General features: G+C 33.7%; 2 protein-coding genes across 5 annotated transcripts; one reads left to right on the forward strand and one right to left on the reverse strand.

Moving 5' to 3' along the window:
• Positions 1 to 40: 40 nt before the first annotated feature.
• On the forward strand, positions 41 to 3,881 carry LOC21384406 (probable magnesium transporter NIPA9). The gene is made up of 9 exons (XM_024174267.1): positions 41 to 230; positions 629 to 727; positions 1,328 to 1,457; positions 1,806 to 1,894; positions 2,078 to 2,134; positions 2,228 to 2,286; positions 2,754 to 2,874; positions 3,221 to 3,369; positions 3,476 to 3,881. The coding sequence occupies exons 1-9, from the start codon at positions 120 to 122 to the stop codon at positions 3,693 to 3,695; spliced, it is 1,035 nt and encodes a 344-aa protein (XP_024030035.1). The 5' UTR covers positions 41 to 119; the 3' UTR covers positions 3,696 to 3,881.
• Positions 3,882 to 7,825: 3,944 nt separating this feature from the next.
• Positions 7,826 to 11,070, reverse strand: LOC21384407 (cytokinin riboside 5'-monophosphate phosphoribohydrolase LOG8). 4 transcript variants are annotated; one of them, XM_010111345.2, is made up of 8 exons: positions 10,916 to 11,070; positions 10,514 to 10,653; positions 9,861 to 9,958; positions 9,726 to 9,756; positions 9,201 to 9,300; positions 8,983 to 9,053; positions 8,757 to 8,900; positions 7,826 to 8,082 (listed from the first exon to the last, which is right to left on the reverse strand). In XM_010111345.2, exons 2-8 carry the CDS (start codon positions 10,625 to 10,627, stop codon positions 7,987 to 7,989), a joined length of 654 nt encoding a protein of 217 aa, XP_010109647.1. In that variant the 5' UTR covers positions 10,628 to 10,653; positions 10,916 to 11,070; the 3' UTR covers positions 7,826 to 7,986. The 4 variants fall into 4 exon arrangements, with proteins under 4 accessions (XP_010109647.1, XP_024030032.1, XP_024030034.1 ...); XM_024174264.1 differs by having other exon boundaries at positions 10,514 to 10,660; XM_024174266.1 differs by having other exon boundaries at positions 10,514 to 10,660; positions 10,906 to 11,070.
• Positions 11,071 to 14,425: the final 3,355 nt, after the last annotated feature.

A 14,425-nucleotide genomic window follows, 5' to 3' on the forward strand; every position in this document is an offset into this window, starting at 1 on the left:
AGAGAGAGAGAGAGAGAGAGAGAGAGAGAGAGAGAGAGAAAGCAGTTTGGGGTTTTTGTCTTTTTTCTAGAGAGAGAAAGTGTCTGCGACAGAGAGAGAGAGGGAAGAACTGAGGAAGGATGTGGGAATCGATCTGTCTGACGCTGGCGGCGACCGCCGGGAACAACATCGGAAAAGTGCTTCAGAAGAAGGGCACCGTCATTCTCCCTCCTCTCTCTTTCAAACTCAAGGCATCAATCATTTCATCACCTCCATAAGTCCCTCTTTTTTTATTCTTTTTTACATTTCCGCCCTCCTCCATTTCTCCTTTTGCATTTGGGGGATTCTCATTCTGGCTTCGATTAATTGTATTGCAAGAATTGAATAATAAATTTGATTTGAAGAATTTACATGCAATTCAGTTGGATTTATATGCGTTCTGTGATTGCCTAGCATTAAAAAGAAAAAAAAAACAATTTTTTTTCCATAAAAATGATTTCTTTTTCCGATCCAAATACCGCAAATGTTGAAAATTTTATCGAATATTGCATGATGAGAATCATGCCAGCTCTTTTCTTGCGAGTTCTTTTTTTTTTTTTTTGGGATAATCAGATGTTTATTTATTATGAGTGTGACTTTATGTTTGTAGGTGATAAGGTCATATGCCTTTAATAAAGCATGGTTGTTAGGTTTTCTGATGGATATATTTGGAGCCTTATTGATGTTGAGAGCACTTTCTCTTGCTCCTGTGAGTATGCTGTTACTGCAAGTTATTATCTTTATTTTCAATGGCATTGCGTTAATCCATTCATTGTTTAGTTTATTTAGTAGTGATTAGTTGAATTCTCAATTCATTTTTGTTCCTGTAAATTGTCTATTATTAGTTTGTCAATTGTCAGTTTAAGGGTTCACGTTAATTAAGTATTGTTAATGGAAAAGTTATATGGTGTCCGTTTGATTTATAGGTTTGGACAGAAAACTTAAATAGAAATTCAAATTTTTGTTAGAGGAAATACCGTAGCGAAAAGGTTTGAATTATAGCTCAAACTTGTGAAGGAAACAAACGTATTTGATTTATAGGTTTGGACAGAAAACTTAAATAGAAATTCAAATTTTTGTTAGAGGAAATATTGTAGCGAAAAGGTTTGAATTATAGCTCAAACTTGTGAAGGAAACAAACGTATATTTATCTTACTCTGCTGCCTGCAATTTTTTGACTTTGAGATAGTAATTTGAATTATTTCTTGAGGCTAAGTAATTCCTGGTGAAAATTATTGATTTTACCACCCGTTAATTAGTTAGTTTCTGCATATCTTTGTGTTGGTAATTTGGATTCTGTTCTTTTTAGGTATCTGTTATCCAACCAGTCTCTGGCTGTGGACTGGCTATTCTTTCTATTTTTTCGCACTTTTATCTGAAGGAAACCATGAATGCTATTGACTGGATGGGAATTACTTTAGCAGGCATTGGCACCATAGGTAATGTAAGTTGTTTTTTTTTCCTTGATTGATTATTGATCTTCTACAAATTCTTCTATGTCTGTATCTTTTCGTTGTAAATTTTTTAGAAGGTTTTTTCCCCTTTAATTAATGTTATATGTATGTGTACGACCTTGTGGTTCTGATATATCATATATCATCAGCAGTTCATTGTTTTGAGTGTGCTCCTTTGTAAATGTGTAAGGTTTCTTTGCATAAAAGCCAAATCTTTGACCAATAGAAGTACTTGGCCTAGTGCGGAAGTAGAATTGACAAAACCATACAACTTTCAGCTCTCGATCTTCTGTTTACTGGGAAGATAGAAATATTAATTTTTTCTATATGCAGGAGTTGGTGCTGGAGGTGAGGAGCAAAAGGCTTCTGCTATATCAATTTATCACTTACCATGGTTGGCAATTATCGTCGCTGCCTTGTTTGTAGGTACCTTATCTTGTGCATCATCTAATTTCAGTATTGTTACGTCTTTGCTGCAATATATGAGTGACTTTCATGCTAGATTTAATCCACTAAATCATAATTGAAGGGCACTTTATCACTTATTTGATACTTGAATTTATGCACTGTAGAGAATCTTAGCGTTAAATAAACCCTTGTAATAGGTACTCCTTAATGGTTGGCTTCGTATCTACAAACGTCAACGGAGAGAACAGGAATTGGTAACTTGATTTTTGCTTTTCTCTGTGTATAGTATTTGAACGGTTCTATGGTCTTTCATCTCCTTTATTTATCGACGCTTGTTTGTGGTGCAGATGGAATATGAAGTTGTTGAAGAGATTATATATGGCCTGGAATCTGGTGTTCTGTTTGGGTACAGTCTCTTCTTGACTGATTTCATGCATCTATTTTGTTCCTTGTTGACAGAGATGACACCCGTCTCTTACCTTCCAATAATATGGTGAAATTCATTACGGAGTAATTGACAAATGCGGAACAAATGTGACACATCATTGAATTGCTACAGTTGCCAGTCAACCCTGACATGGTGTTAATTGTGGTGTTTCATTCGAAATTTAATGGTTTGTTGAGTATGGTACTCGTATTTTTTTACGGGTTGATGTCCAATCAGAATACTGTGTTTTAGACGGAATCGTACCGTTTACACAAGGAAAGAACTATATGTTGATGTTGATGATTTGCATTCAATCTTTTTGTAAAAGAATGAAATTCAAATAGAACGGAACTGGGAACATGATACTTTTATGGCAAAAGAAGTTAGCTTCTTTGTGTCTTGAACCGTGTTTATAGCACTAATACAATGCTTACACATCTCTACAGGATGGCATCGGTAATATCAAAGATGGGATTTGTTTTCTTGGAGCAGGGTTTCCCCAGTATGCTCGTTCCTATTTGCATCACAATCAGCATATTTTGTAGTGGTACAGGATTTTATTACCAGGTAAATACCTTGAATAGATTCAGAGTCAACCTCAATGTACAGGTCATTAAGCAAGAAATGTGGTTATATTACCATTACAAAATTCTATCAGTGAGCTTTCTTTTTTTTTTTTTTTTTTTTGGCTTTTTTCTTTAAGAGTTAATTTGTTGCTTATTTTGCTTTTTTCCCTTTTCCTACTTCATGTAATATTTGTCTGTGAACGATTGTAACACTCAGTTTCCATACCACTCGGTTTCTATATTTCCTGTAGAACTTCATAAGTTGCAGCCTTCATATTGAGGCCATTAGATCTCTGGAAATTAACACAATTTCAGCCATTCTAATGATGCAACTATGTCATTTACAGACCCGGGGTTTAAAGCATGGAAGGGCAATTGTGGTATCAACATGTGCCGCTGTGGCATCGATTGTGACTGGTGTGCTAGCTGGAATGCTTGCTTTGGGTGAAAGCTTACCTTCAGCTCCAACGGCCCGTTTGTCACTTCTGCTTGGATGGTAACTTGAACAATCTGAATTATATCTTGCTTGTTACTTTCAACAGAAGTAACCTTTCTCAGAATCCAAATTTTACGCACTCATTTCAAACATGTTTTAACTACAGGTTGCTGATAATCCTTGGTGTGGTTTTACTCGTGAGTTCATCTTGGCTGGTTCGACTCCTCCCTCGTCGATTACGACGTTTTGTACAAAGTGGCATTGATAGGAATTTCGGAGTCCGACAATCCGGGTCCATCCGTATTAGAGAAGCGAACCCTAGCACTGTTATCCAGGCTGCAACATTGCACCATTTGATGGCATCTCCTTCTAAAGAGAAGGCTTGAAGATGGCATTTTTCCTTTTTAGGAAACCCGGGTTGTACAGAACATTCTGCTTACTAGTGTTCGTGGAGGGCAAGGAATTTTTTAGATCCTCCTCGGAGACATTGATGAAAGGTTTTTTCGGTGAAAGGTCTCTTCATATTTGAACTTAATTGAGGGGAAAAAAAAAGGTGCTCCCTTGAAACTGTTTTCTCCATTTGGAATTCTTTTATCACCTTAAGAATGCTTGAACGGGCTATTGCTACTCTTTTTAACAGTAATAAAAACTTATTTGCTTTCTTCCACCAATCATCTTTTAGTTTCTTGGAATCATCATGAAGAAGACGAATTGATGAAAGAATCTAGTACAAGACAAATACTGGATAAAGAATCTAGTACAGGACGTTATCCTTTCATGTCCCATTATAATAAAATTCCTTGAGCAAATAGTTGAACTCTTGAGCATATTCACATTTGTCTCGTCCTCGAAATTCCCACTGGGGAAAAGCAATGGATGGCAAGAAAGAATCATTTGTTTGCTAGCAGGCTTGATATAGAGGTTGTACCTAACGTTCTTAGTGGGATTACTCTCATCTTTAAGGACATAGAAGCTTTAATATTTGAAAAAAGGGGACGGTCAAAATACTATTGACAGCGTTTCATGCTCTAAGTTTTAGAGCTTGTTTGATAGAAAGAGAAAAGCGGCATGAATGGATTGGGCGAGAAAGGAAGCTTTAATATTTGAAAAAAGGGGACGGTCAAAATACTATTGACAGCGTTTCATGCTCTAAGTTTTAGCTTGTTTGATAGAAAGAGAAAAGCGGCATGAATGGATTGGGCGAGAAATCAAATTAAGAATTTTTTTTTTTATCAGTAAATATGGAGAGATTGGAGGAGGAATTCCAAATCAAGACCCCAAAGAATAAAAAAAAGGAAAAAAAAAAAAAAGGAGCCTTTCTCTTATTGTGCTAAGTTAAGTTCATGTCTTTCTTTCTTTCTTAGTTCTTATTTTCTTTGATAAGATTGAAAAAATAGACTATTAATAATTCTCTATTTTTTAACGATTAAATTTGTATAAAAAACTGTTTATTTTATATAAATTTTTAATTTAATGTAATTTTAATTAGATTTAATAGTTAAAAATTAATCCTATTAGTAAGGTGGTCCCTTAAAAGTAGGTCCCATTTTCTTTTCTTTTCTAAATTTAATAGTTAAAAATTAACCCTATTAGTAAGGTGGTCCCTTAAAAGTAGGTCCCATTTTCTTTTCTTTTTACGAGATATAGCCTTAGACATGTTTCTCACCGCAACATGTTGTGGACCTCTTGATACGCCCCGTCTCTCTTTGATCCTTGCGTGTAAACACCTAGCAACACACGAGAGAATATATTCCTAATACTGTAGTGCCTTTTTCACTTTTACCTTCTTCTTCTTGGAAGAAAAAAAATGCTCTCTCTCTCTCTCTCTCTCTCTCTCGTTTGATGGACTCATTATAAACATAGCTTAAAGTTGGCGGAAAAGGCTTTTGCTTATAACAAATAGTGAAGGACTTTGGAAATAAAAGTCAACGACATAGTATTCACTAAGGTGGCAACATCGGCGGAGTTCGTGAAATCTGACGAGACGCAAATTGGATACCAACAAATTCTTGTGCCGCACGAAAAGTTGCGTGGCTAGAGTTGGTAAACAAAAATCATTTAGGACCCGTTTAGCCCGTTTAGTTCGTTAATTTGAATTTTTAATTTGAATTGAAATGTAATTTTATATGAGAGCTTTTTACTGTAACAAAAAAATTAGATGTGATTGTTTTTAAAAACTTTTTATTGTAACAAAATTCAAATTTTAAACTCAAATCAGTGAAATGAACAGAATCTTAGAGTTCATAAATTCAAACCAGTGAATTTGATTATGACTTTTGAAATTTAATTTTTTTTCTAATAGAAAAATACCGTATCAGAATTAAAATTATGTGTTTGAACCTAATAACCCATGAAACAAACACTCTTAGAAGGAATAATTGCAACAGAGAGAGAGAGAGAGAGAGTCAGGCATCAATGAGAAGGTATTGGAAAATAAAGACCCATTTATTGAGAAAAGAAGTTATGGAGGGTCCTCTAGAACAGTTAGATACTTGTACAATCACTTATCAATTCATGGTATGTCCAGAAAACAGTGAATGGCTTTTCAGTTGCTGCATCGATCCCTTTTAAAGTTTAAACTCAAGGAGAGTTAAGAGCCCATGAGGGACCTCCCTAATCAAGCAACAGCCATTTCCCACTTTCACCCCTATTTTATGACACAACCAAAAGCTGAGGTCCACCATGACTTGGACTTGAGGTCACTAACTGGTGAAAGACTCATAATGCTTGACAAGACCCAATGTTTGAGATGAAATGAGGAAGAAGAAGAAGAAAAAAACCCATTTTCCCACATTATAATGTGAGGGGCATCAGTGTCATTCCAACAACCAGCAAAACCTCTATCCGTTTTCCTGAAAACGACAGCAAAACGTCGTTAATGGACTAATCAGAGAGACGATGCTAAAGGCAAGGTGACCCCTAGTCAGGTGGTTAGATGGCCTTCCTTGTTGAGAAATCCATGTGAGTCGCAGTTTTGATACTTTCACGTTAGCCTAAAGTTTTACACCTAGGCAAAGCTATATAAATATATATATATATATATATATATAAATGTGAAGTGGGATTTGAAAAAGGTGTGACAGATCATAGTAGTTCCTATGATTTTAGACATGTTGGTTATCTCTTTGCCACCTACCAAGCTATTTATACTCCCTCTTCAAAAAGGCTAAGTTGTATAACACACCGAAAAACAGTTTCTTCCTTCCTCCTGTTGGGGAAAAAACTAAGGATGTCTAACGATGACATTAACATGACACCAGAATGATTTCCTGCTGCCAAAACACAAGAGGGGAAGCTGAGAAAGAGAAAAGTCAGGCTGCCTAATGGGGGTACCCTTCGTCCTCTACCCCAAGGCAAATTGTACTTCTGTCTTCAAATCATGCAAGCGAAAAAATTTAAGGCTGTGAAAATGAAGCGTCTTTCTTTCAGTCTCCATCTCAGGTGGGACCTTAACAAACAAGAAACAATTCCCTTGTTTGTTATTTTTAACCCATCTACTCATTAAGGGGAATATTTCTTTTCCTACTTCACAAATGTCCTTATCATTTTAGGGTAGGTAAATAACAGAAATTATGATTTTAACTAGAAATATTCCTACCACAAGAAAAGAACCGAACCGCAGTCAATAAACTAAGATGAAGAGAAGCCCCATAAATCATCCTTTCAAACTTAAATTTCCATTTTCATGAAGCATTCTTGGGCACAAAATTCTAAGAATTACCTAGTTGTTAACTTTCGATGGAGTAAGGAGCTTTTTATGGTGGGGCTCGTTATTTACCCTACTGATGGTGTAAGTTTTTTAGCCACTTAGTTAAATTTTAATGGTTCGATTATGAGTGTCCACTCAGATAAAAGTACTCCGCACTCATAGATCATGCCGTTGAAATTTAATCAAATGGCTAAAAAACACTTGCCCTATGAGTAAGGCAAAACACGGATTTTCCTATGGGTAAAATGTACCCTGCAGAAACCTGAAATAGTAGACCCCAACCTGAAGAAAAGAAAAGGGAGCTAAGGTACCTTCAGTCAGTATCACCAATCCTACCCTTCACTCTACTTTGGATAGAAAAACATACACCAAGATTCCATTGACCTAACTTCATCCTCATGGCATTTGTGGGAAGGTACTAAGTGCCCAAGAAAATAACCCTGCAATTACTAAAGTTACTGATAAAGATAAAAAAAATGACAAATTTTATCAAATAATTGCGTTCAACAAACCGTCGTTTATAAGGTGCCATGTGCAGGTTATTCTATTATGTCAGATTTGAGATGACCAGAACGAAATAGCTTTGCCTAAAAGTCTAACTTGTTCTCAACTTATCTATTTAACTCCAATAGAAGCCACCATGTAGTGGGACCATCTTATCAAGCACTTGAAATTTCTATTCTACAACTGCTGATTATCTCCTTTCATTTCAAAGTACTTTAGTCCCTTACCAAGTGGTATCAACCAAATATGACTGTGGAATACTGTCTCAATTGACCTCAAACCAAAGCATGTCGTCAAGCGGCAAGGATGATATTTGCTAAAATTTTAAAATTGGAGAGAATAATGAAAGTACATGAACAGTATCTGGTCCCATTTAAATGGAATCATTTTTCTTCTACGGAATTCAAACACCGATGAATCACATCAGGAAATACATTAGAAAGGCCTACCACAAAATAACACTTTCACCTTGCATTAGGGTCTTCGCCTGGATACTTACCAAGCTGCTCCATCTGCCAGCTTTCATGAGATGCAACATGTTCATGGGAAGGAGAATATTGCTGCAGAACCATTGTTAATGATTAGATTTTGGGTATATACCAAATCCTAGGTTGCTATGTTCACTATTAAAAAAAAATTGTAAGCCACGCAGAAAAAAAATCTAAGATAATTCTGAACAAGTTAACTAAACATAGATAATAATCAAATAAGGTAGAAATCCTAATAAGAATCAAATTTCCTAATTTTCTGTCCTTTATAACATCCTGCTTGTAGGAAATTTACCCTCCATTTGGCATGGTCAGATTCGAGTGAGATGTAAAATATAAATAGAAAACAAAAGGTTGTCAAAAAGGATGATGTGATATGGGAAATGTGACCTTGTCTATTCTTCATACTAAAATAACAACAAGTAAAGGGAGCCACGTCATCAGAAGCTCATTTGTACTTTACTTTTTAAGTTTCTAACTTTATTTTTAACACGATTCTTAAATTGATTGTGATTGAAAATCGTCTTCAAATTAGAATTTGGAAGTTACTGATTTTCAATGGACTTCTCTTACAAAGTTTGGTGAACTGGTTTTAATTGCTTTTATTTGGAGGCCAGCAAAGCACAAACATTATAACAATCAACATCAGAAGCCAGCCTTGCATATGCGTCTTTATTACATGAGGAGAATTTCTGCCACTAAAAAAAAAAAAAAAAAAACAGGAGAAAGTGTTTGGTTACAAGTACCTCCAACTTAGTCATAAGTTCTTTGGCTGTCGGAGCAGAGATGACTATTTGCCGAGCACCTGGCTTGATGAATCCTTCTTTGACACCATTGTCAAATAGTGCGAGCAAAGAATTGTAATAACCATCTACATTTAGCAAACCAACCTGCATAAGAGTAATATCTTGTTACAACTCTTGATAGTTACTAGCTGATTTTAGTTCTTCAAAGAAGGAAAAAACATGTTACTGGTTTCTTATGAATCCCAAGTTGGGCCCATGTTATCATCTCCAACAGCTCTTCCATTGTTCCATATCCTCCTGTAAACATAATTATTTCAATTGTGTCTAAAAATAGACAAATTTCCAAATAAAAAGATAGTCATTGCAAATTTCTTAAAGGACAAATCATCTAGGAAAATTCTTCTCAAGTTTCTGATTGATTAGGAGGATTTGCCAGGTAATTACCAGGCAAAGCAATAAAGGCATCAGCTTCTCGTGCCATGGAAGCTTTACGCTCATGCATGTCCGAAACAGTCCTTACTTCTCCAACAGTTTCACCAGATATCTGTCAAGTTAGACATAGAATTCTCCCATTAATGATGAATCAAACTCATTTTTCAAATTGCAAAACAAATTAGCGGTACTTCCATAATATAGACCAACACTAAATGATGGAAGGGTACTAAATTTCTCCCTAAAATCAGACCTACTGAAGTTTAGCATACTTAAAATCTCTTCCAAAGTAGTGCAAAGTTTTATGTACTTAAAAACTTTCCAACTCACAACAGACCTCCATGCAATTTTTATGTGCCAAAAATCAACATTCAAATGTATTTTCTTTCGCGATTTGTTAGGCATCAAATTAACTTCAATTTCACAGTCGTCCCGAGGATTTTTAGGATAGGATAGGACAAAGACATCTTGACGATTCAGGACCTTTGAATGAGGAGGAAACATCAAACAAGCATAACTAGAAAGAACAAAAGATACCTCGAGAGGCATGAGAGCTTTAGGAATGACCCTGCATGTGAAAAGCAATGAACAAGCTTATAAAGTGATGAAACGTGATGCAAAAAATAAAATTATCAGTGAAAAGCCAACAATATACTAGCTTCTTAGTCATACCCAAGAACGTGACATCCTCCATCATACACTGTCTGGGATATCAAACCCATCAATCCAACACTTCCTCCTCCATACACCAAGTCTATCTTCCTCTGCACCTGCAATACATAACCACAAAAGTGAAACATGTAACTAACATAGCCAATACAATCAAAAGACAGAAAACTCATTCTGTACATTAAGAATTAGTCCCATTATACAAAAAGAAAAGGTAAAAATAACAAACACCCAGTAAGCAAGACCTCCAAGTGAATTCAAAATCATCAAAAAGTACGTGTCTTGGACACGTGATGAAGCTAGAGATGAAAACAAGAACAGAAACCCAAAAAGTAGCTTAATGAAGAGCGTGTAAATGTATATAAAACAAACCAGCTCCTTTCACAAAACTCATTCAGCACGTTAAGCACTCAAGAATTAGTCCCATTACCAAGACAAACATAAAAACACAGTTCATGATATCACATGCCAATTCAACAAATAAAGCCTGTACACAAATCCCATCATCCAAAATAATAATAATAACAAACGCTCTTTAAGCAAGACCTCAAAATGAATTCAAAATCATCAAAAAGTACGTGTCTTGGACATATCACAGAGCTAGAGATCATTAAAAAAAACAAAAAAAAACAAAAAAAACAAACAAACAAACAAACCAGTTCGTTTCCCAATTCAAGAGCAGCGTCACTGAAGACTTTCCTGTGGCCAGCGTTGCTTCCACAGAAGACACAAATCCTAGTGAACTTGCTTCTTGCGTTGGTTTCCTCCATTCCTTCCCACTTAATTGTTATTTAATCTAATACCTAAGCATTGGACAAACAAACCAATCAAAAAATAAAAAATAAAAACAAACAAAAAAAGGCAAAAGTCTTTTTCAGATTGTGCGTTACTTTAATGGCTATAAAGAAAGAAAACTAGGAAAAACTATTCGAGAGAATCAACAAAAGAGAAGAGAAATAGAAGTCGGAATCAACAAAAGACAATCTGGGTCGATCCCGAATGGTGTATTAAGCAATCTGGATGCGAGAAATGGATAGCTTCTTTATACAATTACACACCGAGAGTGAAGCACGGGAAGCCCACATGCTTCCTTTTTCCTTCCTTTTCTATTTCTAATCCGACGACCCTTTGTCGGCTTTTTAAGATTTGTCACCAAAATTTTAAGTATGAATATAATCAAATCAAATTTATTTAAAAAAAATGATGAAAATAATGGAAAGAAATTGAATTATAGATTTTTTTTTTTTAAAAAATGCCTTTTTGCCTCTGTCAAGTATACACAGAGAAAGGGAGAAGGCAGATTGGCATAAACTTGGCATAGAGCAGAAATGGTAGCTCCCACTATTTGGACTTTGACTTTTTTTTATCTAAATATTTATTTATGTGAATAATATTATTTTGATAATTAGGCGACCTTTTTAAGAAAAAAAAAAAAAACAATCTCTAGCGTTTTAGTTCCCACGTCGCTATATACCAATCCCAACCACGGTTTTGTGGAAACTTCATTATAAAATTCCATGTGAAAGTACAAGCGAAGTATGATGTAACAACAAATGAAGGTATACTCATCATTATCAAAAAAAAAAAAAAAAAAAAAAAAAAAAAAAAAAAAAAAAAAACCCAAAAAAAAAAAAAGGAAATACCAAAATAAAAAAAAAAAAAAAAAAAAAAAAAAAAAAACAATAACAACAACGACACCAACAATAAATGAAGGTATAATTCAGGGTTCGAATGCTCACGTCTTCATAAGAAGAAAAAGAGTTTTAAACTTTGGCAATGTTCGTTTATGATTAGACTTAGGCCCGTTATAATTATACTAGTAAGATCAATTAATTTCTTGACACTAAGGATTCTCTTTTTTATTAATTAAAAATATTAAAATTGCTCATTTACTTGGAAAAAAAATAAGATTTCTACAATTAGATTTAAAAAAAAAAATTAAAATTAGATATGTATTAAAAATTATTTATTCTACATATTTTTTATTTTAATATGATTTTAATCATATTTTCAACGATAAAAAAAAAAAAAGATGCCATAAATAGTCGAGATTGTTCCTTATATTATATTGGTGTTAACATTTTGTAAGGGCCACTATTATGGCGCGTCATAGTTTGTTTTAATGTGCCGCGTATGTATTTCAAGTCTAATAATGCAATTTGAAATTTGGTTCGTGTTTTTCTTTAAGGAAAAAGTTCATTCATTTAGCATTAAACCAAAATTGCTTTTAATATCCACTCGCAAATTTTTCCTTTGTAAGTTGCTAATACCTCTTTTATGTGGTGAGTTAACGATTAAGATGTTTCCTTTGGACAATTGAGAAAGTTATTTATAAACTATAATAAAAGCAAGTAATGTCATGTTGAAAGAAACAAACAAAACGTTTGTCCGCATTATAGACTAAAGCGCAACATAAATGTTATTCTTTGGTCACGAATAATATAGTACAGAAATAAATAGATATAAAATGTATTGTTAGGTCAATGAGTTCTAAAATATGGTGAAGTCTAAGAAATTTGTATTCTTTGATTAAAGACTAATTTAGTTATGGAAAAATATTAATGCCAGTTGCAGGTGTTGCAACACTACAAATTAAAGTATTGGTTGTAATCTTTTTTTTTTCTTTTTTATTTTTTTTTCTTTTTTCTTTTTTTTTTTTTTATGGTAGAAGTTGATCTATGACTTTGTTGCTCAATACGGCATTCACAATAATTAAAAAATCATGATAAATAATCTGGAAAAACTCTACCTATGGTTTCGTTTTTCTTCTAATTGTAATTATGTCCAATTACTTCATATGTTGCATCTAGCTTGATGTGTTTAGTGGGAACATTTTTGTCCATGACAGGGACGTTTCCGAAACATAAATGTGTAATAATAATTAATCTGTGAACTTTGTTTCTTAAAAAATAAAAATAAAAAAAAAGTGTAGCCCGGTCCACATCGGGGGGGCCTTTACTTCGGCCGATTTATAAAAACCCCTCTATATTTACTTTTTTTCTGCTTTTGTATTGATTTTTTTTTTTATGGGGTGCTTTTGTATTGATTTAATTAAAAAGGAAGAAGAAGAAAGAAATAAATAAATGCTCGTTTTGGTTAGATTTTATTTCTTCCAAGGATAATTTTAACAATTACCTTTCTTTCCAATGGAAGGGGGAAGAAAACAATGAAAATTGATGGACCACATGACCATCTTCTATTTTTATTTTATTTTATTTTTAATAAAAAAAAACCTCATATCGTCTCTGCAGCTTATTTTCATTCAAATATTTTCACATTCTTAATTAAAAAAAACTAACTATGCACGTGTATGAAATAATAACTGGATTGATTGATAAACGAAGGTTTGGGATTTTCATAGATTCTTTTCACAACATGATGCCGATAACGATCGGCATTAGTTTCAAATAATTATTGTTAAAAAGAAAAAAACAAAAGAAAATAATTATAATGTTACAAAATTGAAAAGGGGGAATTGAAAGTTTTTTTGGTTAGGTGAAAACAAAGTAAAACCTAATTTTCACTTTAGAAGTGACACAATAACTAGAGCTATTAGAAAGAAATCAAGCTATACGTACTTTCTGTGACAATATTATTACTCGTTTGAAGAAATAGGGGGAAAAACCGGATGATTTGATAGAAGGCCTAACACCTAAAACTATATCCAAACACTGGGATGTAACTTTTTTCTTTAAGCCATCACACTATTTTTTTTTAAATTATTTTTCGAAATAAAAGAAAAAAAAAGAAAAATGGATCATACTACTGCTTTCCTTGAGCAATTTTTTTATAGAGCTTCGAGTTTAGAATTCGAGTTTTGCTACAGTAAAAAATTCTCAGAAATAATCACATCTAACTTTTTTATTACAGTAAAAAGCTCTCACATAAAATCACATTTCAACTCGAATTATAAACTCGAATCAGCGAAGTGAACGGGCCACAAGTTCACCAATATGTGTTTCATTCAGTCACATGTTTTATTTGTTTGAAACTCTTTTGCCACTACATGGCGATATATATAGTCACACCAGAAGTTTTATTCTAACCCCTATTTTTTTTTTTTTTAACATAACCTGTACTTTTTTTTTTAGTTTTTGGGGAATCGGGATAGATGAAAACGTGAGAAAGGAATTGTTGTTTATTTGCTACGCGTCCTCTAAATTTTGTGTTTTTTTTTTTTTTTTAACATAACATGTACTTATTTATTTAGTTTTTGTGGAATCTGGATAGATGAAAACGTGAGAAAGGAATTGTTGTTTATTTGCTACGCGTCCTCTAAATTTTGTGTTTTTTTTTTTTTTTTGGTAATTAGTCTCTTAAACTTAGGAATATATTGCAAAACACATCAATTGATAAGGATAAATTTTTCTTTTTAAAACGAAAATTGATATGTGACTTGCACATGCTTCATAAGCAAATAAAAATACATGTTTATGTCATATATAAGGAGAAAGCCTAAGATGCATATAATAATCACCACTAATAATGATGTCACAAATTATAGGAAATGATCATTGTACGAGTCATGAGCCAAGGATCCAAACACTTATATCTCGTAATGATCATCA

Source organism: Morus notabilis, unplaced genomic scaffold (assembly GCF_000414095.1).
Source record: "Morus notabilis unplaced genomic scaffold, ASM41409v2 Scaffold2096, whole genome shotgun sequence".
Taxonomy (NCBI): domain Eukaryota; kingdom Viridiplantae; phylum Streptophyta; class Magnoliopsida; order Rosales; family Moraceae; genus Morus; species Morus notabilis.